The sequence below is a fragment of the Bos indicus x Bos taurus genome, chromosome 4, assembly GCF_003369695.1.
Source record: "Bos indicus x Bos taurus breed Angus x Brahman F1 hybrid chromosome 4, Bos_hybrid_MaternalHap_v2.0, whole genome shotgun sequence".
Classification (NCBI taxonomy): domain Eukaryota; kingdom Metazoa; phylum Chordata; class Mammalia; order Artiodactyla; family Bovidae; genus Bos; species Bos indicus x Bos taurus.
Window position 1 is genome coordinate 53819609 of NC_040079.1, and position 23535 is coordinate 53843143.

Consider the following 23535-nt stretch of genomic DNA (forward strand, 5'->3'; position numbering starts at 1 on the left):
AAGGCTGTATATTGTCACCCTGCTTATTTAACTTATATGCAGAGTACATCATAAGAAACCCTGGGCTGGAAGAAGCACAAGCTGGAATCAAGATTGCCAGGAGAAATATCAATAACCTCAGATATGCAGAGGACACCACCCTTATGGCAGAAAGTGAAGAGGAACTAAAAAGCCTCTTGATGAAAGTGAAAGAGGAGAGTGAAAAAGTTGGCTTAAAGCTCAACATTCAGAAAATGAAGATCATGGCATCTAGTCCCATCACTTCATGGGAAATAATGGGAAAACAGTGGAAACAGTGTCAGACTTTATTTTTCTGGGCTCCAAAATCACTGCAGATGGTGATTGCAGCCATGAAATTAAAAGACGCTTACTCCTTGGAAGGAAAGTTATGACCAACCTAGATAGCATATTGAAAAGCAGAGACATTACTTTGCCAACAAAGGTCCGTCTAGTCAAGGCTATGGTTTTTCCTGTGGTCATGTATGGATGTGAAAGTTGGGACTGTGAAGAAAGCTGAGCGCCGAAGAATTGATGCTTTTGAACTGTGGTGTTGGAGAAGACTCTTGAAAGTCCCTTGGACTGCAGGGAGAATCAACCAGTCCATCCTAAAGGAGATCAGTCCTGGGTGTTCTTTGGAAGGAATGATGCTCAAGCTGAAACTCCAGTACTTTGGCCACCTCATGCGAAGAGTTGACTCATTGGAAAAGACTCTAATGCTGAGAGGGATTGGGGGCAAGAGGAGAAGGGGACGACAGAGGATGAGATGGCTGGGTGGTCCATCACTGACTCAATGGACATGAGTTTGGGTGAACTCTGGGAGTTGGTGATGGACAGGGAGGCCTGGCGTGCTGCAGTTCATGGGGTCGCAAAGAGTTGGACATGACTGAGAGACTGAACTGGTCCAAATTTTAAATGTGTTTCACTTTGGACCAATAATTAGACTTCTAGAAATTGACCTTATGGTGTGCAAAGACATTACAGACAGGTTTCTATACATGCAGTATTGACTGCAGTCTTTTTTGGTCATAATGTAAGATGTGAACAAATTTCAGTATCAATAGAGGCAACAGGAAAAATAAGTTGTGAGTGTGCAGCCTTTAGAAAGACTGAGGTAGGAGGAAGAAAGAGGCTGAAGAGCATAGCACTTAAGACACTCTGAGTCAGATAAGCCAGCTGGGAATCACTTACTAGCAGGGTGACCACAGCAGGTGGTTGAACTTCTCTGGGCCTGAGTTTTCCCATCAGTAAATGTTAACAGTAACGGTACAACCCTCCTTGCATGGTTGTGAGAATGAGTTACTGTACGAAAAAGTCTGAGAACAATGCATGATGTATTTATGGTCAGTACTCAAGAGATTCTGGGGATTGACATTATCCACCTAGAGCTGTGAGTCTCAACCGGGGTGAGTTTCCATCCAGAGACACTTGCCAATGTCTGGAGACAATTTTGATTGTCACAATTAGGGGTCACTACAGAGTATCTAATGGGCAAAGACCAGGGATTCTGCTGAATATCTTACAATGCACAGGACAGCCTCTCAACAAAAAAGAAATATCTGGACCAAAATGTCAAAACAGTGTTGAGACTGAGAAACCCCGACATAAAAGGACATATAAAATATGTACAATATATGGCTGAGATGTTTTTTAAGCCACTTGCTAAATTCTATTTTGTAAGAAAAGGGATATTTATTTGAATATACATTCAAATGCTAGAAATAGAAGATTATATTTAGGAAACATGAAAGGGGAGGTACTTTCACTTCCTACTTGCCAGACTTCAGTGTCATATTTTTTTTCTCAGAAAGTATTTTTTTACTTTTCAAAATCTTTTAAGAGATTTTTTGAAGAGAAAAGGGAAATGAGCTTACTGGGCAGCAGGTCTAGTGTCGGAATTCTCACAATGACATTTACATTAACTAATTTAGCCAATATCTCATGAGGAGGATATGGAGACATGTAATATAACTTCCTCACCTGAATTTATGATACAGGCAAGTAAATAAAATACAGTAAAATAAAAATATGGTAAATGGCCAAAAAAAGAAGAACCAAAAAAGGAGCACTTTCAGAAGGTAACATTAATGAATTAGTGGCCCTGGAATGCAGAGAGGAGTGAGGACAGGTGAGGAGGAACATGAAGGTCAACTCCAGATGTGACTAGCTGGGGAAGGAGGAGGCTGCATGGGAGAAACGCAATGTAAGAGGAAGAAGGGAGAACGCTGAAACAAGTATGCGAAAGTTTGACCCTTCAAGGCGTATCTGGGGGTGTTCCAGAGATATCCTGACAGTTAGAATGGCTGGCCTTCTGATTTACCTGAGGCCTGCAGTGGCCAAGAAAGCTAAGGTCTCAAACTCAGGCTCCTAGGGCCCATTCCACCATTCTGTACTTATCTGTGCTTCTGGGAATGACTATCATCTTCTCCAGGAGGAAATTAAATTATAAATCTTCCTTTGAGGAAAGGCCTAGAGCCTTTTCAATTTTCAGGCTCCCCTGGTGATTCAGATGGTAAAAAATCTGCCTGCAATGTGGGAGATGTGGGTTTGATCCTGGATTGGGAAGATGTCCTGGGGGAAGGCATGGCAACCCACTCCAGTATTCTTGCCTGGAAAATCCCATAGTCAGAGGAGCCTGGTGGACTACAGCCCACGGGGTCACAAAGAGTTGGACATTACTGAGCGACTAAGCACAGCACAGAGCCTTCTCAATTCAGAGGCAGCCTTTCAGTTAAGATTTTAGGCTGTGCACAGTCTTTGGAAAAATCCCCAAGACCCAACCTTCCAAAATAACTCTGGTTATTACCAGAATATTCTCAGAGATGCATTCTGCTGCAGGGCCCATGCGAGGCTCTTTCCTCCTTCTGTAGAGATGCCGTTGAATGCAAGACTAGGAAGGAAAAACATTTGGAGGAGGTTATTAAAAACATGTCTACATTTGCCTTTGGCCTGGTAGCTCAGATGGTAAAGAACTTGCCTGAAATGTGGGAGAACCAGGTTTGATACCTGGGTGGAGAAGATCCCCTGGAGGAAGGCATGGCAACCCACTCCAATTTTCTTGCCTGGAGAATTCCATGGACAGAGGAGCCTGGCAGACTACAGTCCATGGGGTCACAGAGAGTCGGACGCAACTGAGAGCCTAACACACTCAGCAACTAAAGCATCTGGAAAGACTTGCCAGGAGGTGGCCCCTGCCTGGGCTGACTCAAAGCAAGAAGCAGAAGTGCTCAGCTGTGCCAGCAGCCGCTCGAGTTTGTTGCTTCAGAGCCCAGGTTCAGACCATGAGGACGGGCCAGAAGGGAAATGAAACATGGGCCAGATCTGGTCACAATGCCCACAGCGGGCTGAAGAGGCTTGGCCAGCTCTGCTTTGGATGCTGACACCTACAGGCACACATCAGTGAGGCCTAGGGAAATCTCTGTTCTCATAAGGAAGGAACTCTGCTACTTCCCCTACCATAGGAGACTCTCTGTAATTGACAGCAATAACACAGGCAACCAAGAGACACCCAGGTCTCAGGGATTCAGCCAGAGGTTTAAAGGAGGGCCGGGAAGGACCAAGTCTGTTTACGGAGATGAAAGGTCCCCTCTTGTCCCAGCACCATCCTGAGAATGAAGAAGGGGCAGAAATAAGCTGCCCAGTGTCCCTTTCAGTTTTATTTTGACTGAAGAATTCCTCCCCAACCCCCAAGGGGCACATGCAGACTGCCAAGGGGCTGGCAGTGTCTCATGTCTGATATGATGGGTATGTGCACATGTCACATTACGGAGCTGAAAACTTAACCACGATGTACTTTACTGTATGCCTATCTTCTATGTCAATAAAAATGTTCTGGAAAAAGTAAAACCACACACACAAATACCTTCCCTGTTAGGAATGCCAGCCACCCTCTTCCCCTTGGTTCCTCCCCTGGTAAAACAAGAGGTGCACCCAGTGCCCAGGTTGGCCCTGAAGACACTGGGTCTCAGAAAGCAGCAGTTACCTCAGGTTGGTCAAGCTGGGGTGGTTCCTCAGAGCCTCTGCGAAGGCCTTTGCTCCTTCATCACCGATTTGATTGCCCCACATCCTGAGGACAGAGGCGAGACAGTAAAAGTTACCTCATGCTCATCCCCTTATTTTCTGCTTGTGGCCACAGGAGATGGTGTGTAATCTCAACAGGCAGATGTCTCTGCTCCATCTCTGGAGCTGTGGCCTGGAGATGAATCCCTCCACCAGCCCCTTAGTGAGCTGCTCTGGAGGAACAAAACCAGTAGAAGCCTTGTGAACATAAGTCAGACACAATTAGAAACCAATTCTGACCCCTGAGTTTTGGAAAGCTGTCAGTCAGAGCCTAAGCTCGTGCCCGTCCCTGAAATGTCACAGGATATACAGGTTGACAAGAGCTTGAAAGGAAGGCCTGGGGAGGTGCCAGGTCCCAATATCCATTTGACCCTGAGGTGGTGACACATGTCCCTGAAAGCATAGTCAGTCTTGCATAAGGCAAATATCAAGAAACACACGGAGAAACTTAATCAGCAATTCTCCTGGTATGTAAAGAGGACATGATCAAACCATGCTGTTCAGATTGTTGTAGTTTGGGTGGGGAGTTGCAATGACAAACTGTATTCCCTTCCCCACAGCAGAAAACCTTAAGAGGATCTGGCTAAATCAAGGGTCTGTATGGTAAGACATTGGGTTCCCAACCTGGCCCTGCCCCCTACCACCTATGCGTGCTTGGGTGGTGTGCAGTCTCTTAGGTCTTAGTCTCCTCGTCCGAAAGCAGGAATAAGAAGAGCATTTCCTCATAGAGTTGTGAGAATGAAGTGAGTTAATATATGCAAAGCCACTCAGAACAGTGCTGAGCCTATAAGAGTCAGCAACTTCTAAAGGCTGAGGGTCACTCTCTACAGAAAGCAAGTCTGCTGGGCCCACCACAACACAACCAAAGCCGCCTCAGCCACATGCTCTCTCCAGGCAAGTGGCCTGCTGATGTCTCTGGCAGTATGGCTTGTAAAACCCCAGAATGAGAGTTTTCAGCATTTTGCATAAAAAGTGTGTGAATATAACTGCAAAAGATCAAACTTTTAATAAAGTGGGAAACTATTCATGACATGAGATTGAGTGAAGAAAGAGTAAAATTCTATATGGATAGTTTGATGTCTACAATATTAAAACAGTATATATATATAGAGAGAGATCAAGAAAGCTTAACTGACATCTAGGGTTGACAATTATTTTTGAGAAGATGATCTCTATTAAACTTTTCATATTTTCCATAAATATTTTCCATATTTTACAAATAAAACTATTTATGTTTCTTTTAAAATCAGGGGAAAATTGTAACTATGAAAAGCTTTAAATAGTCTCCTGAATCAAAACCATAATGAGGTATCACCTCACACCTATATGAATGGTTACTATCAAAACACCAGGAAATAACAAGTGTTGGTGAGGACGTGGAGAAACTGGAACCCTTATGCCCTGTTAGTAGGAATGCAAAATGCTACAGGTGCTGTAGAAAGCAATATGGTGGCTCCTCAGGAAAGTAAAGACAGAATTGCCATGTGGTCTAGCAATTCCACTTCTGAGTTTATACCCAGAAGAATTGAAATCAGAGCTTCAAAGAGATAGATATATGTACACCCATGGCAATAGCAGCATTATTCAAAAGAGCTAAAAGGTAGAAATAACCCAAGTGTCCACTGACAGATTAATGGATAAACAAAATGTGGTATGTGCATCGAATGGAGTATTATACAGCCTTAAAAAAGAAGTAAAGTCTGATACATGCTACAACATGGATAAACCTTGAGAACCTAATGCTAAGTAAAAGAAGCCAGTCACAAAAGGACAAATACTGTATGACTCCACTTACGTGACCACCTACAGTAGCTGAATGCACAGGGACAGACAGTAGGAAGGTGGTTGCCAAGGGCTGAGGGGAGGGCAGAATGGGGAATTACTGTTTCATGGGTATAGGGTTTCTGTTTTACAAGATAAAGAGAGTTCTGGAAATGGATGATGATGATGGTTGCATGACTATATGAATATGCTTAATTTTAAGTGTATCAAACTGTACACTTAAAATGGTTAAGATGGTAAGTTTTATGTTACATGTATTTTCAATAAAAAATTGAACTAAAAAAGGCTCCAGAGAGGGGAGGCAGAGACAAGATGGTGGACTAGAAGGATGTGAACTCATCTCTTCTTACGAAAACACCAAAATCACAACTAAGTGCTGAACAGCTATCAGCAAAAGATGGTGGAACCTACCAAAGAAGATATCCTACATCCAAGGAGGCCCCAACAAGGCAGGATGATCACGATAAAATCAAATTCCACACCTCCCAGGTGAGTGACCCACAAACTGCAAACTTTTATCACAGAAGTTCTCCCACAAAAGTTCTGAGCCCCATATCAGGCTCCCCAGCCCGGGGGCCTGGCAACAGGAGGAGGAGGTCCCAGAGAATCTGCCTTTGAAAGCCAGTGGGGTTTGATTACAAGAATTCCACAAAACTGGGGGAAACAGAAACTCTGCTCTTGGAGGGCACATGCACCAACCCAGGGGAAAAGCAGTGACCTCGTAAGAGCCTAGGCCAGACCTCCCTGCTCATATTGGAGAGAGTCTCCTGCAAAGGCAGGGTGGCTGTGGCTTGCTGTGGGGACAAAGACACTGATGATGGTAGTTCTTGGGAGTACTCATTGGCATGAGCCTTCCTGGAGGCCTCCATTTTTTCACCAAAATCTGGCCCCACATGATAGCCTGTAGGCTCTAGTGCTGGGTCACTCTGGGTCCACCAACCAACAAGGTGGGAACACAGCCCCACCCTTAGCAGAAAGGCTGCCTAAAGTCTTCCTGACCATACAGCTGCCCACTAAACACACCCACCGACACAGCTCTGCCTACCACAGGGACAAGACCCAGCTCTACCCACCAGTGGATGGGAACTAGTCTCACCCTCCAGGAAGCCTGCACAAGCCTCTCAGACAGCTTCATCCATGAGGGGGCAGACAGCAGAAGCAAAAGGGACTATAACCCTGCAGCCTGTGGAATAGAAACTGCAGTCACAGAAAGTTAGACAAAATGAAGACCGCCACAGAACAGAATAAAGAAAAAAGGATGAAAAGAAATGAGGATGGTCCAAGAGACCTCTGGGATAACATAAAATGCAACAACATTTGCATTATGGGGGTCCCAGAAGGAGGCGAGACAGAGAAAGGACCTGAGAACACATCTGAAGAGATAATAGCTGAAAATTTCCCTAATACAGGGAAGGAAATAGTCACCCAGAGATTCTCAGCAGAATCTCTGCAGGTCAGAAGGATTGGAATGATATATTTAAGGTGATGAGTGGGAAGACCCTACAACCAAGAATGCTCTACCCAGCAAGGCTCTCATTCAGATTTGATGGAGAAATCAAAAGCTTTACAGACAAGCAGAAGCTAAGAGAACTCATCATCACTAAAGCAGCTCTACGACAAATGCTAAAGGAACTTCTCTAGGTGGAAAAAAAAAGGCCACACCAGAAACAAGAAAATCATGAATGGAAAAGCTTACCAGTATAACCAAACATATATAAAGGTAGGATATCATCCACACACAAATATGACCTCAAAACCAGCAACCATGAGGAGAATATAAATGCAGAATACTGGAAATGCATTTGAAATTAAGAGATCAGAAGCTTAAAACAATCTTGTTTATATACAGACTGCTGTATCAAAACCTCATGGTAATGAAAACTGAAAATCTACAATTGATACATACACAAAAAAAGAAAGAGGAATCCAAACACAACACTACACTTAGTCATCAAGTCACAAGAGAACAAAAGAGGAAGTAAAAAAGACCTACAAAAACAAATTCAAAACCATTACCAAAATGGCAATAAAAATATATATTGATAATTACCTTAAATGTGAATGGATTAAATGCCCCAACCAAAAGACATAGACTGGCTAAATGGGGTACAAGACATATATACATACATATATATACACACACACACACAGTCTACAATGGACCCATTTTAGATCTAGGACACAGACTGAAAGTGAGGGGATGGAAAAAGGTATTCCATGCAAATACAAATCAAAAGAAAGCTGGAGTAGCAATGCTCCTATCAGACAAAATAGACTTTAAAGACTGTTACAAGAAACAAAGAAGGACACTGCATAACGATTGAGGGATCACTTCAAGAAAATATAACAACTGTAAATATATATGTACCCAAAATAAAATGTAGGAGCACCACAATATATAAGGCAAATACTAACAGCCAGAAGAGGATAAATCAACAGTACCACAATAATGATAGGGGACTTTAATACCCCACTTATATCAATGGACAGATCATCCAGAAAGAAAATAAGGAAACATAGATTGAGTGTTCCATCCAAAAGCAGCAGGATACACATTCTTCTCAAGTGCACATGGAACATTCTCCAGGATTGATCACATGCTGGGCCATAAAGCAAGCCTCAGTAAATTTAATAAAACTGAAATCTTGTCAAGCATCTTTTCCAACCACAAAGCTATGAGATTAGAAATCACCTAAAGAAAATAACTGTAAAAAAAACATAAAATGTGGAGGCTAAACAATATGCTGGGCTTTCCAGGTGGCTCAGTGATAAAGAACCTGCCTGCCAATGCAAGAGACATGGGTTTGATCCCTGGGTTGGGAAGATCCCCTGGAGAAGTAAATGGCAACCCACTCCAGTATTCTTGCCTGTGAAATCCCATAGACAGAGAAGCCTGGTGGGCTACAGTCCACAGGGAAGCAAAAGAGCAGGACACAACTTAGAGACTAAACAACAACAAACAACATGCTACTAAGAAAACAATGGATCACTGAAGAAATCAAAGAGGAAATTAAAAAAATACCTAGAGACAAATGAAGACAAAAAGCACAGCAATCGAAAACCCATGGAAAGCAGCAAAAGTCGTTCTAAGAAGGAAGTTTATAGCAATATAATCTTACCTCAGGAAATTAGAAAAATCTCAAACAACCTAAACTTACACCCAAAGCAATCAGAGAAAGAACAAACAGAGCCCAAAGTTAGTAGCAGGAAAAAATCACAAAGATCAGAGCAGAAATAAACAAAGACAAAATAGCAAAGGTCGATGAAACTAAAAGCTAGTTCTTTGAAAAGATAAACAAAATTGATAAACCTTTAGCCAGAGTCAAGAAATAAAGGGAGAGGGCTGACATCAATAAATAAGAAATGAAAAAGAAGTTACAAGAACACTACAGAAATACAAGGGATTATAAGAGACTACTATGAGCAACTATATGCCAATAGAATGGACAATCTAGAAGAAATGGACACATTCTTAGAAAGGTATAAGCTCCCAAGACTAAACCAGGAAGAAATGGAAAGTATGAACAGACCAATTGCAAGTGCTGAAAAACTCTCAGCAAACAAAAGGCCAGGACCTGATAGCTTCATAGGCAAATTATACCAAACATTTAGAGAACAGTAAACACCCATCCTTCTGAAACTGTCCCAAAATATTGTAGAGGAAGGAAAACTCCCAAACTCATTCTGTGAAGCCACCATCACCTTGATACCAAAACCAGACAAAAATATCGCAAAAAAGGAAAGTTACAGGCCAGCAAGCACTAGTGTACACAGAGCAGGTCGTACACAAACACCCACGGGCATTCGCCTCTACTCACCCCACTTCAAAGATGGATTTGCTGTTCTTCACAGCCAGAGCGAGACTCTTTCCTCCTTCGCTTGTTATTTTGTTTTTTCCCAATCTGCAGAGAGAGTCATGCACACATCAGCTCCAGCTGTGAGGGAACTCCAGCATCAGCCACCCTCATCCTTGGCACAGAGCCCCCTGGGGCCCTCTTTCTCCTGGGACCCACAGCAGGCTTCCCTGGGCTTCCCCTCAGGAAGGGGCCTGAAGCTCTGAGGAAAGGAAGTCAGCACTCCTCTCCAGGGGACACAAGCTCTGCAGAAACTAAGGGATCCGAGTTCTCCCTCAGATTCTTTAAATGACCTCCGAGCATCACTCCTTTCCGTCAGCAGACCAGATGGTTCCCACTTCAACTGCAAACGGTCAAGGGGTAGGGTCCCATCACCAGAGCAGCACCAGGGGCTCCTCCAAGCCCGGTGCTCTGACATCTTTAGCAGGACATTTCCTATGACACAGCCAAGGTTCAAACTGTTGCCTGCAACTAGATGGCTGTGGCCTGAATGTTTGCCTCCCTCACCCCACCAGAATCTATTATGTTGAAATCCTAACCCCTAGATATTAGGATACTAGGGGATGGGGCCTTTGGGAAGTGATAAGGTTATGCATCACAGCCCTCACAAATGGGATTAGTGACTTATAAGTGAAGTCCAAGAATGCTCCCTCTCCCTCTTTTTCCACCACCATGTGAGGACGCAGCAAGAAGGCACCACGTGGGTCTGAGTGAACTCCAGGAGTTGGGGATGGACAGGGAGGCCTGGCATGCTGCAATTCATGGGGTCGCAAAGAGTCGGACATGACTGAGCGACTGAACTGAAGAACCAAGAATCGGGCCCTCATCAGGCACCTAATCTTCTGGCACATTAACATTAGACTCTCCAGTCCCCAAAACCGTGAGAAAGAAATCCCCAGGGTTTATGCACACATGCTAAGTTGCCTCAATTGTGTCTGACTCTTTGAGACCCTATGGTCTGTAGCCCACCAGGCTCCCCTGTCCATGAGATTCTCTAGGCAAGAATACTGGAGTGAGCTGCCATGCCCTCCTGCAAGGGATCTTTCCAACCCAGGGATCAAACCTGAGTCTGTCTCCTGCATTGGCAGGTGGGTTCTTTACAGTGCCACCTGGGAATGTTATTTTGTTACAAAAGCAAGATGGACTAAGATAATGAGGAACTTCCTCAGGGGAAAAAGACCTCCAGAAAGGGTGACACTTGTGGCCTTTCTCCTGTCAGAAGTTAATGAAATCAAAATGCCAGGCTCTCGCTCCCAACATGGTAGGGCTTTCCCCTCAGGACCTCCGCATACCCTTCCAAACTCTAAGCCTCACCCACAGTTCACCACACAGATGTCCTGATTTGAACTATAAGGCCCTGGGGCAAGCAGAAGGCAGCTCCAGGGTGACATTTATTCTTTGCTTGAACAACAACGGGTGACCGAGAGAAGCTGCAGAAGACCCCGTTGCACCCACCCCACTTACTTCAGGTGTGTGAGGCCTTTGCACTCATCCAGGATTCTGGCGATGTACCTGGCTCCGACATCGGTGATTTGGTTGTTGTATAAGCTTCGAGAGAAAGCACGGCCATGAGAATTTATGACCCCATTATTTTTTTAAAGTAAGTGCTGTCTGCTGATGTCCAGAGTCTGGGTCAAAAGGAGAAAGGAAGGGCATGTGGAGACCAGAGTTTGGGGCTCAGGGGTCTCACAGGCTGGGGTCAAGGCCAACACTGCCAGTTTCCCCAGCTTTATGACCTGGGACAATGCACCCAGCCTCTCTGTGCCTTGGTTTCTCTATCTGTAACAAGGGGTAAGATTTACAGCTTCTCACAGGATTGTTATGAGGATCATACGAGATCATTCCAAGCTCTTGCATGTAAGTGCTCAATAAATGGTAGGCAGGGGGGCACTTTGAGATGAAGGGATAATCTCAAGGGGTAACATTTTCTGACCATTAGAACCACCTGAGTGCCTACCTTTTAGTCCGTTTACCACTTGATACCAAAGCAACAATAAGGTTGAAAGTGGTAAGCAGACAGGTTTCCAGTGTTCCATGGTCACCGGAACTCCAGAGCCAAAAAGCAACCTGGGATCGAGTGCTTCAGTGTCCTCATGTGATGGCTGAGAAAACTAAGGCCCCAAGAAGCTGACAGGCTGCCTCCAGCTCATAGAGTCCACAGCCGCCATGGGGCTGGCCAGGCTGGCCCACAGCCCCTCATCTCAAACTCCAAGATCCCAAAGGCTCCCCAAACCCAAACTTCCTCATAACTATTTTGACAACCAATGTGGTGCTGTTCATGATCTTTATCTCAACTGGTTTGACTGTTTCTACATTTTGCTGCAGAAATATTCAAGTGTCGAAAATGGGGTCATGCCACTGCTGGTAGTAGGAACAGTGATTCCTGATTTGTGTCATGCTCCAAGGATTCTGGACAACAGATCATGGACCCAAGGTAGTGAAATCTGCCACATAAATAGTATTCTCACGTTCATAAAACATATCCCCAGGTATGCAGCCATTATATCTCTCAATCACCACCTGTAAAACTATATGCCTATATTAGGATCCCAATTATACAAGGGGGATGAGAGGGCTGGGTTCAGTGAGATTTCCTGACTTTCTCAAAGAGTGAGCTGCTGGCTGAGCCAAAAGCAGAACTCAGGATTCCTGGCTCCCAGACTAATGCTTTTCCTGGTGTCCAGGGCCATCAGTCTCAACCATCCAGTGATCCATAGGAAGGGCAATTTCCTGCTACTCTCTATTCTTACTACATAGCTGTCCCAGTGTTCTTGAGAAATACATACCCTAAAAATGTCAGAATTTTGTATTTGGTCAGCTCTTCATATAGCACCTTCACCCCACTGTCAGTGATCTGGTTCACACTGAGTCTGAAAAAAACAGTAAAGAAATTTAAGAATCAGAGCAGCTTCTCACTGTGAAAGAACATTAATTCCACAAGGTTCTGAAGCTTATAGGTCCCAGCTTTTCCCAGCTATAAATGCCCCCAGAGAGAATGGCCATAGTAGCCAGTTACATGGCTCCTATAGAACCTGGTCTTCATGGGGGCTAAGAAACCCACCAGAATCAGCCCATTGACAAGGCTACAGCACAGCTATGACTCAACACAATGGCTACGAGGGACACCTGAAGGACACATGTGGCCAGCCCCCTCTGATATACTGCATTTGCCAGGGGCCTCTGTGTCAATGACCCACTCCAGTGCTCTTGCCTGGAGAATCCCAGGGACGGGGGAGCCTGGTGGCTGCCGTCTATGGGGTCACACAGAGTCGGACACGACTGAAGTGACTTAACATAGCATAGCATCTGTGTCAATGTGGCTCTCACTGTTCACAAGGGGCTATGGGATTTGGAAGCATGGCCAATCAGAATGATCATATCAGACACTCTGGATCCTTCCCACTCACGTTACTAGTCTTGGTGATGAGGCACAGTGTTTACAAGCACTGCAGGACTATCCCAGAGCCCACTAGTCACTCCCAATATTCATGCTTCCTTAGAAACAGAATCCCCCATTTTTTAGCTGGGCACACATGATTAACTTCTGCCCAGTGAAATCTAAGCAGAATTCTCATTAGCAGTGGCTGATAAGTTTTCTTAAAAGAATGGGATGTGTCCTAAACTATAATTAAAAATATGCCACTATGTTCAGAGCAGCACTAGTCACAATAGTCAAGACATGGAAACAACCTGAATGTCCATCAACAGATAAATGAATAAAGAAGATGTGGTACACATATACAATGGAATGCTACTCAGCCATAAAAAAGAATGAAATAATGCCATTTGCAGCAACATGATGCAACTAGAGAGTATCACACTAAATGAAATGTCAGAAAGAGACAAATACCATATGATATCACTTATGTGTGGGATCTAAAATATGAAACAAATGAACTTATCTGTGAAACAGACTCACAGAAATAGAGAAGAGATTTATGGTTGCCAAGGGGAAGGGTGGGATGGGGTAGGGATGGATTGGGAATTTTGGATTAGCAGATATCACATTATCTGTGATACACATTATCTGTATTACACATTATATAATACATTATGTGTATTATATCAATACACATAATGGATAAACAAGGTTCTATTGTAGAGCACAGGGATCTATATTCCATATCCTGTGATAAACCATAATGGAAAAAAGAACATGAAAAAATTATGTAACTGAATCACTTTGAATCCCTTTGAATCAATGAATCACTTTGCTATACAGCAGAAATGAATACAACATTGTAAATCAAATACAATTCAATAAAATAAATTTACCAAAAGAAGAATGGGGTTTGTCCTTTGCCTTTTGTTCCTCTTGGTGACTAGAACGTCAACTGAATGGCTGGAGCTGAAGCAGCCATTTTGGGCCAAGAGTTGGCAGTCAGATAGGGAGGACAACAGAGCAGTAAGGCAAAAGACAGCCAAGGCTGGTGGTCATGGAGACATCATAGCAGCCCTAAACTGCCCTCCTTTAATCTTTTTCATGAGAAACAAATAAGCTTATAACTTATCTAAGCCACCAGTATTTTGGTGGTGCTTGGTGCTCAGTCATGCTCCACTCTCTGCAGGCCCAAGGACTATAGTCCACCAGACTCTTCTGTCCATGGGATTTTCCAGGCATGAATACTGGAGTGGGTTGCCATTTCCTACTCCAAGGGATCTTCCCAACCCAGGGATGGAAACTGTGTCTCTTGTGTCTCCTGCATTGACAGGAGCATTCTTCACCACTAGCACCACCTGGAAAGTCCACCAGTATTGTGAGTTTTCTCTAACTCTCAGCCACAACTAATCCTCACTGACGCCCTTAGGGAGCTCAGAATTCTTCCTTAGGGTGGTCCATTTCTTCCTGTTTTGTCTTTTGCTGTTTGCAGGCAAACTACGGGACCATCATACTGGTCTAGCATTTCCACCTTATGAAAGGGGCACGGGGAGGCAGAGTGTGGCGTTGCCTGAGGCTACATACAGAGAGTTGCTGGCTGAGAGCGCAGAGAACAGATTCCAGACGTCCCAACTCCCAGGCCAGCACAGGCTTGGGCTCCCTACATCCACCCATCCCTGCACAATGTACACTCTGGTGCTGGTGTAACTGGTACCTGGAATCAGTTCCAAATCCCTTCTGCTCTTCAGGAATGCATGAGCCAAGTAGCAGAGAACTGAAACCCCCCGTAGAGATTTACAAGGCATATTTAACACAAGATGCTAATAGAAGAAAGAAGACTGACTGGCTTTTCTTTCCTCTAAACCATCAAACAGGAAACTAAGAGTCAGCATTCTTTACTGAGATCCTTTGCTGCTCAGGGCTGCCAGCTTTTTTGGTAGAAATTAATGCTAATAAGCACAAAATCTTATTTTTTTGCTTTTATAAGATTTTTCGTGTCAGGAACTTCTCACGGGTTATCTCTGAGCCTCACATAAATCTCAAAAGGTAGGTTCTTTATGATTCTGGCTCCACCACGGCCCCCATACGTGACCTTGAGCAACTTCTCCGTGCCTCTGCCTCCTCATTTGCCAAAATAGAGATCTGGTATGCTGCAGTCCTGCCTGCAATGGGGGAGACTTGGGTTCAATCCCTGGGTTGAAAAGATCCCCTGGAGAAGAGAAAGGCTACCCACTCTCCAGGGAAAGGCCTGGAGAATACCATGGACTATATAGTCCATGGCGTCCCAAAGAGTTGGACAGGACTGAACGACTTTCACTTTCACCCTGAGACAGAGAAGGTACGGATGCTTCCAGATCTGTGGTCATGAGTCCCAGGATAACCCAGGAAATCCAGCTCCAGGATCCTAATCCTTGGGTCTGTCACCTGAGCCCCAGCCCTGCCAACCGCTCCCTGAACCTGGTGGCTTCACCTGATGACAGTGAGGCGGCTGAAGCATGGCTGCAGTTCACGCACGCCGAAGTCGTTGAGGTTGTTGTTGTCCAGGTCGAGTGCCAGCCGCTTGCGCAAGTGATGCAGGACGAAGGAGAGGGCACTGCAGTCAGCCGAGCAGGCATTGCAGAAGGTCAGTTTGAGGTAGTTGGCGCAGATGCCCCTGGCCGCCAGCTGCCCCACCTTTTCACTCTGTGTCTCGTAGATGCAGCGCAACATCCAGATGAAGGTGGGCAGGGCCTGCACCTGGTTGAAGCCCCCAGACTGAACCCGGGGCAGGCTCTTCAGGTGGGAGCGCAGGCTGGCGAACAGATGAGTCCACAGGGCCTTGCGTTTTCGCCGCAGGGCAGCGGTGGGCACCAGGTGCTGCAGAAGTTTCTGTTTGCCTTTGGACAACAGCCCGCACAGGAAGAGGTTGGTGAAATGAAAGTGATCCTTGTTCTTGAAGGGGTCTTCCCCATGCAGGTCGTGGCCCCCCAGGCAATGGACAGGGAGAAAAGGAGGATAGCAGGTGGATGTGGCCACAGCCTCCTCGGGAGGAGTCCACTCCTGGAAGAATCTGAGCAGCTCCCTAGTGCCCACCTTGTTGTCCACCACTAGAAAAAGGGCAGCAAAGAAGGCCTGGAGGGTTAGGTGGAAGAACTCATAGGACTGCTGTTCCCCTCCGAGGCCCAGCTCCGGCATGGTCCGAAGGAAGCCCAGCTGCAGGTCCCCCTCCCGCACCTCGGACGCCTGCACCTCGTCCTGGTTGAAGACGAAGAGGCTCTTCTCCATGCCCCTGTGAGCCACCCGGCCCAGCGAGCACAGGGTGTCCCGGCCGGCGCGGAGGGTCTCCGTCTGGCTCCGCGTGTTCTGCTGCACCAGGCTGGTGGGCTGCGTCCTGTTCAGGTGGACCTCGGTGACCAAGAGGAAGATGTCAGTCAGCGTCACCGTGAGATCAGGCAGCTGTGGGGAGCTCTCAAAGGCGTCGTGGAAGTGCTGGAAGCACCGGAAGATGATCCAGCAGAAGAGGGGCACCGCGCACAGGCTGCAGAGGTTGGGGTTGGCCTCCAGTTGATCCAGCAGGCGCTGGCGCACGGCGTGCTCGGGGAACATCCTGCCGGTGTAGACGCGCAGGTGGCTAGGGGAGAAGCCGCGCAGGAGCACCTTCTTCCAGAGGAGATGTCGCGGGACCTCGACGCCCGTGCGGGCCGTAAGCAGCTTGCGCGCCCCTTTGAGCAGCTTCCCACTGAGCAGACTGGCCAGCAGGGCCAGCGGGTGGGCGGGCTCCCAAGGGGAGGAGGTATCGGGCTCGCTGCTCAGGTCGAAGTCTGAGTGCAGCTCGTCTAGGCCGTCAAAGGTGAAGAGGGCCGTGTGGGGAAAGCGCAGCAGGAAGGCGAAAACCTCCCCGGGGTCCTGCTCTGGGTAGCAGTAATGCTTGAAGAGCAGGTCCTGCAGACACAGTGCCGCGCTCTTCTTGAAGCAGCTGAGGGTGCGGCAGCGGAAGTGGAAGAAGAACTTGATTCCTGGGTCCAGCTGGCCTGCTGCCCAGAGGCTCTGCAGCCGCTGCAGCAGCATGGACTTGCCCATGCCTGCATCGCCAAACACGAAGATGATCTCACCCTGCTCATTGAGGACGCCCGTAGATGCGTCCAGGAGGCAGGCCAGGCTGTCCAGGCTGCCCAGGCTCTCGTTGCTGAAGTTGACCAGCTCCACCACCGTGTCCGTGTACATCTGCTCCAACAGCAGCTCCTCCTTCTGGGCATAACACAGAATGAACTTGGAGTCCCGGCCCAGTTGCTGTTGCAGCTTTTGGCTGTATCCGCTCACTGCAGGGAGAGCCGGTGGGTGAGAGGTGGGAGAAGGATGAGAAAGAGACACAGGTGGAAAGGGTATCCAATAGGGAGGTCTCAGGTGGAGAAACAAGTACACAGACAGACAAACCCACAGCCTGGACACTGAGTCCAGGTGCAAGGACTCCTCAAATACAAAGAGCTAGCATTCCAGAATCCCCTGGTCCTCTGACCTCCACCCCTCTCTGCCGGACCTCAAATTTAGCCAGCCAGCAGGGACAGAATCCAACTGGGATCAGTGTCTGAATCAGGCTCCCTACTCCTCTGCACAAGTCGTCATTGAACACCAGCTAAAAGCTGAAGCCCCTTCAAAATAGAGGGCTAGGCTACGTGGCTCTGCTTCTCCAGCCCACCCCAAGTGTTCCACTCAAACAGCTCAGGCCAGTCTACACCGAAACTTGTACTATGAGGAAGAAACTGTCCCAAAACTTCTTGTGCTTATTACACTGCTCTTAAATAGTCTCATAAAACCCAATGCCAAACTTTTTGTGATGATACGTTTGATATTAATATGGACTACAAAGGGGCTGTGCCTCACTATAACTGAGTAAATAAAGGACTCCACAGAGCACAGCAGTCCTGGTTCCAAAGCTGAGGCCTGGGGAATCACTGATGCTTAGCACATGCCCTAGGGGGAGCCCTGGGATTGCCCATAGGCGGGTACATGGTTTAACATGAGGACGTGGGTGCCACTCTGCAGAACCAAGCTACAAAATGGCCTTACTCCAGGCAAAAAAAGGGTATTCCATAAATTCCCTTAAAATACTTTTGGGGTTTTAATGATAACAATAAAAATTGGCCACGTGCATATTTCCAGATTCATTTACAACCCTCTCCTATCAACTTGGTTCTCTGCTTAACATTTGTGAAGTAAATTCTATTTTTCCAAGTATTAGTAAGGGAAAATGTACAGATTATAAATTCACCTGTTTTACAACAGGTTTACAATTATTTTTAGTAAATTTTCAGATTTACGCAAACATTGCTATAATCCAGGGGTACAATATCCATCATAAGTGCATTTGCTGACTATCTCTGTCTCACCTTGGCTCTGGGAAACTGTTGGTCTGCTTTCTGTCTCCATAAATTTGCCTTTTCTGGACATTTCCTATAAATGGATTCATACAATACGCAGCCTTTTGCATCTGGCTTCTTATAGAGTGAATTATACTTGAAAATATGTCACAGTAGCTAGGTAAAGGGCCCAATGGAGAAAAGTCCTTTTAGAAAACTCTTCATCAAAGGAATATTTTCGTTTTTTCATAGGGGAAGATAACAAACCTAGACAGCATATGAAAAAGCAGAGACATCACTTTGCTGACAAAGGTCTGTATAGTCAAAGCTATGTTTTTTCCAGTAGTCATGTACAGATTCAACCGGATGTGAGAGCTGGACCATACAGAAGGCTGTGTGCCAAAGAATTAATGCTTTTGAACTGTGGTATTGGAGAAGACTCTTGAGAGTCCCTTGGAGAGCAAGGAAATCAAACCAGTAAATCTAAAGGAAATCAACCCTGAATATTCATTGAAAGGACTGATGCTAAAGCTCCAATATTTTGGCCACCTGATGTGAAGATCTGACTCACTGGAAAAGATCCTGATGCTGGGGAAGATTGAAAGCAGGAGGAGAAGGCGGCCACAGAGGACGAGATGATTGGATGCCATCACTGACACAATGCACATGAATTTGAGCAAACTATGGGAGAGAATGGAGGACAGAGGAACCTGGTGTGCTGCAGTCCATGGGGTCAGAGAGTTGGACAGGACTTAGCAACAACAAAAACAACAAAGTGAGGTGAGCAGGAGCAGTGAGAGTGAGAAGCTAGCAATGGCTGGTGCTGAAGTGTTGGAACCTCAGAAGCAAAAGCTCGGCCCTGACACTCTGTCCCTGGGTCTAGTTTCTCCCAAATACACACCTGGAACATGATCCTATGCTTCTGTTTTCAAGGTCAAACTGGATTCTTTGAAACTCAAGAGTTTGAAAGCTCGGTGCTGGTATGTTGCCAACAGCTGTCTTAAAGTGGAGCGACCACAGGCGTGGAAAGAAGATTCCCTGGTCCTCAGACCAGACTGTGGCTCCAATTATGTGCTCTCTCAGCACCTTGGACTGCTGTGCTCCTTATCACTATTTGCAAATACACATTTGTGTTACTACCAGTTTCCTGCATTAACCTCTGAGCTCCCTGAAGACATGAACCATATCTGGATCTGCTCCCCACTGTACCCCTGGCATCGAGCACCCCCAGACTTAGCATATGGTGAGCACATCATAAATACCTATACTGAACTAATCATTTAACTAAAGGGCAAGGTCGGGTTGGGCATGATGTTTTGGAAATAAGGACTGGCAGTCAGGAGTGATAGATGAATTCTTCGCCTAGAATTAAATTTGGAAAGATTTTTTAAGAAGGAAAAAAATACAACCTTGAATTTGTACAACCGCTAAAATGTCTAGATATGTCAGAATAGGAAGCCAGCAAGGGGTTCAAACACAAGTCATCCCGATACCTCCATAGACCCTTACATAAACCAGACCAGCTACACGTAGGCAGTTCAATCACAGTCCCCAGGGCTGCACAAGGGTGACAGGGACCCGGCTCTTTTTTTCTAAAAGGAACACAGCAGCAGAGCCTGCTGCCTGGGGTGGAGGGCAGAGCTGGCTGAGGCAGACCCCACCTTTATCCCCTGCTGGGCCTGCACAGAGAACATTTCAAAGCCCCGGGGGCCTTGCCTCCGGGCGGCTACCTCATACCTGGGTCAGTGTTGACAACAGCTTTGCTCTGAATGAGCGGAGAAGGGGAGAAGCCAATCTCCGACAGCCAAGGCCTGAGATCCACATAAGCGTCTGCGAGTTGCTGGATCACGTGGAGGAAGAACTCGGACACCTCCTCGCCCTTGCTCTGTACCAGGTCCAGAATTCTTCGGACCTAGCGGGGCGCAAGCAGGAGGGTAAGGGCCAGTGCTAGGGTTGTCCACCCCGCAGAGGGGCCCACATGCAGGCCTCTGAGCTCTTATAGCCTCGAGCTTGACTGTCCACCCAGCCGGTGTGAGATGCTACAGCCTGAAGGCCCAGGATTTGTGAAATGGACCTCCTGAGCAAGAAACAAACTGCATGGCTCTAGGAAAACAGAGGCTTCCACGAACCTAAAAATAAAAAGGTCAGACTCACAACTGGGGTCAGGCCCACCCCCGGAATTTCCTTTTCCCACCTCTTCTTTTCCCTCTTAACCTAACACTACTGCTCTCTGGGAATGAGAGCTGAGGGCAGAAAATCAGCCTTTAGGCATAATGAGGTGGGTGCTGGGCTGCAGAGCAAACGGACAGCAGACCCCTGTATAAGGTGTACCTTAAGGAAGCTTTCTGTCGTATTAAAAATTCAAGGGAGAAAATCACCACGGTGTTCTTTGTGCTTTTCTCAGAAACCTTCCTGGTCTTTTCTGAGCCCAACAGGTCAGAAAAGTGCTGCCGGTGGTTTAGTCACTAAGTCATGTCCGACTCTTGCGGCCCCATGGACTACAGCCCACCAGGCTCCTCTGTCCTCTGTCCATGGGATTTCCCAGGAAGAACACTGGAGTGGGTTGCCATTTCCTTCTCCAGGGGATCTTCTTGACCCAGAGATGGAACTTGGATCTCTTGCACTGCAGGAAGATTCTTTACCAACTGAGCCACCAGGGAAGCCCCAGCAGATCATGTTACAAATGAATTCTGTCACTCCTATCCCCAAGAAGGAGGATTTGGCCCCTCCATTCTATTTTTCTGAACATGATGCAAAGTTAAAGTGAAACCAAGGGCCGTGAAGACTTCCCACAGTGAAGTGTAAGACAGTCTTTACTGTGGACCTGGGCTACAATGCAGCCATTCCTCAATCAGAAGTGAGGGCCATTCTCAGAGCAGTACCCAGCAGTGAGCAGCTCTCCAGGGTTTAAAAAGCACAGAAGAGGGTAGCATAGCTAGCATTTCATACTCACTTTCTTTCTAAAGAATTCACTAATTTAAAGTGAATTGGAAAATGAGTTGTTTGAGAACCAGTACACACAGCAAGGAGAATGGAGGGGATCAGAGGAGTTTGCTGTGTCATGATCACAGAAATGAAATATGTAATTTCTGTTCTGTAAATAATCACCCAATGTACTGAACTCTCAAAGCTCTTCATCCCGTCTGGCCACCAGAGCTGGCCTCCCTGTCACTAGCACCTTGTCGGGCTGCGTGGGGCAGGCACACACGATCTCTGCATCTTCATTGGAGAAGTAGTCATTCTGCAACAAGTTGTCCAGCAGACACTGAGTGTTTCGGATGTGAGTGACCAGATGCTCCCGGTTGACTTTCAACAACTTGATGAAGGAGTGAGACTCTGATGGGACTATTTCCATCTTACTGCGGCCGTGCTTTTCCATGGTTAAAGAAGCAAGTGGCTGCTTTCCCCAAATTCATCTTTGGCTGCATGTGTCTTTCTGGCAGAAGGGCAATCAGGATCCAGGGCTAGCCTCTCAGTGCAGCACCTGAAGAAACAAATGAAATCACCAACAAAGCCAAAGCCATGGGAAAGATTTCCCCACCCCACAATTCCCCACCTTTCTTTGGTCCTGGAATTTCTCTACTTAGAGCAGGAACAGCATATTAAAAAACAGAGACATTACTTTGCCAACAAAGGTCCATCTGGTCAAAGCTATGGTTTTTCCAGTAGTCATGTATGGATGTGAGAATTGGACCATAAAGAAGGCTGAGTACCAAGAATTGATGCTTTTGAACTGTGGTATTGGAGAAGACTCTTGAGAGTCCCTTGGACTACAAGGAGATCAAAGCAGTCAATTCTAAAGGAAATCAATCCTGAATATTCACTGGAAAGACTGATGCTGAAGTTGAAGCTCCAATGCTTTGGCCACCTGATGCAAAGAGCCAATTCACTGGGAAAGACCCTGGGAATTATTGAGGACAGGAGGAGAAGGGGACGACAGAGGATGAGATGGTTGGATGGTATCATTGACTCAATGGATATGAGTTTGAGCAAACTCTGGGAGATAGTGAAAGACAGGGAAGCCTAGTGTGCTGTAGGCCATGGTGTCACAAAGAGATGGACATGACTGAGCAACTGAACAAAAGCAGGAAGGAGTCATGCTTAAGATATTGATCTGAGATGTATTACAGTAAAAAAATCATAATTTAGTTGTGTCTGCTTGTGGGTTACATCAGTGGGGTAGATGACCAGAGGTAGACAATGCTTTTGTTTAGCAAAACTTCTTAATTATTACTGCTTTTTAAAAAGTGTGCCTCCATGGAACTCTATTCAATGTTATGTGCCAACCTGGATGGGAGAGGGGTTTGGGGGAGAACGGGTGCATATAGACATGCATGGCTGAATCCCTTCACTGTTCACCCGAAACTACCACAACATTGTTAATCAGCTATACCCCAGTACAAAATAAAAAGTTTAAAGTCTGGGAGGAAAAAATGTATGTCTCAATCCTAGACTGGAATAAGGATGCAAATGTATGTTTTCCAAATTAGCTGACAGGGATAAGTTTCTACATGCTCTGTGAGGGGACAGGGCCCAGAATTTGGAGCCAAGGAGTTGTGGGAGAGAGCAAAATGCCCTGAGGAGAGAGCGATCTGGGATGAGGCATTCACGGTAGTCATGGCTCTCCTGCAGTAGTCAGAGCCCAGGAACCTGGCAACAGCAGCATGTCCGTCATCACTGCCTGATCTGGGTTGTGTGTAGTCCTCTCCACAGCCCTGCCCCAGCTCTCCTTATATCTCCAGCCAAACCGGTTACATATAAGCACCTGAGGGAATGAAGGAGTGGCAATGGCCATGCTGGAGTGAAGCGGGACAGAAGGAGGGCGACAAAGAGAGGTAATGTGGAATTCCAAGCAGTGGATGACCAGGAGACACCATCTCCCTGGAAATCCTCAAAAACCTCATATAGGTGCTGAACTTCCTGTCTTGGTAGGGCCCAAACTCTTTTCTTTGGGTATTAAGAAAATACTTTGGGTTTATCTGTGCAACCCCAGAATTGTACTGATTGCTTTTTTTTCCCCCTCCAGAATAAGATCTCTCAGCCACTTAATTTTCCAATCATCCTGTGGATATAAAATGGATCACACTCTTGAAAGCAGAAAGACCTTGAACTAGTCTTTCCTCTAAAC

The 23535-nt window shown here is 46.2% G+C and overlaps 1 protein-coding gene across 4 annotated transcripts in view; it reads right to left on the reverse strand.

Moving 5' to 3' along the window:
- Window positions 1-23535, reverse strand: part of NOD1 (nucleotide binding oligomerization domain containing 1) — an 89794-nt gene that overhangs the window by 14723 nt on the left and 51536 nt on the right. For 3 of the 4 annotated variants that reach the window (XM_027539447.1, XM_027539446.1, XM_027539445.1), the window contains 8 exons: window positions 21586-21891; window positions 20145-20319; window positions 15542-17369; window positions 12479-12562; window positions 11157-11240; window positions 9657-9740; window positions 3980-4063; window positions 2804-2887 (listed from right to left, as the gene is read on the reverse strand). In XM_027539447.1, coding sequence (XP_027395248.1) covers window positions 2804-2887; window positions 3980-4063; window positions 9657-9740; window positions 11157-11240; window positions 12479-12562; window positions 15542-17369; window positions 20145-20319; window positions 21586-21786 — 2624 coding nt within the window. In that variant the 5' untranslated portion in view covers window positions 21787-21891. The remainder of the gene's footprint in view (window positions 1-2803; window positions 2888-3979; window positions 4064-9656; window positions 9741-11156; window positions 11241-12478; window positions 12563-15541; window positions 17370-20144; window positions 20320-21585; window positions 21892-23535) is intronic. The other variant, XM_027539448.1, reaches the window with a different exon arrangement.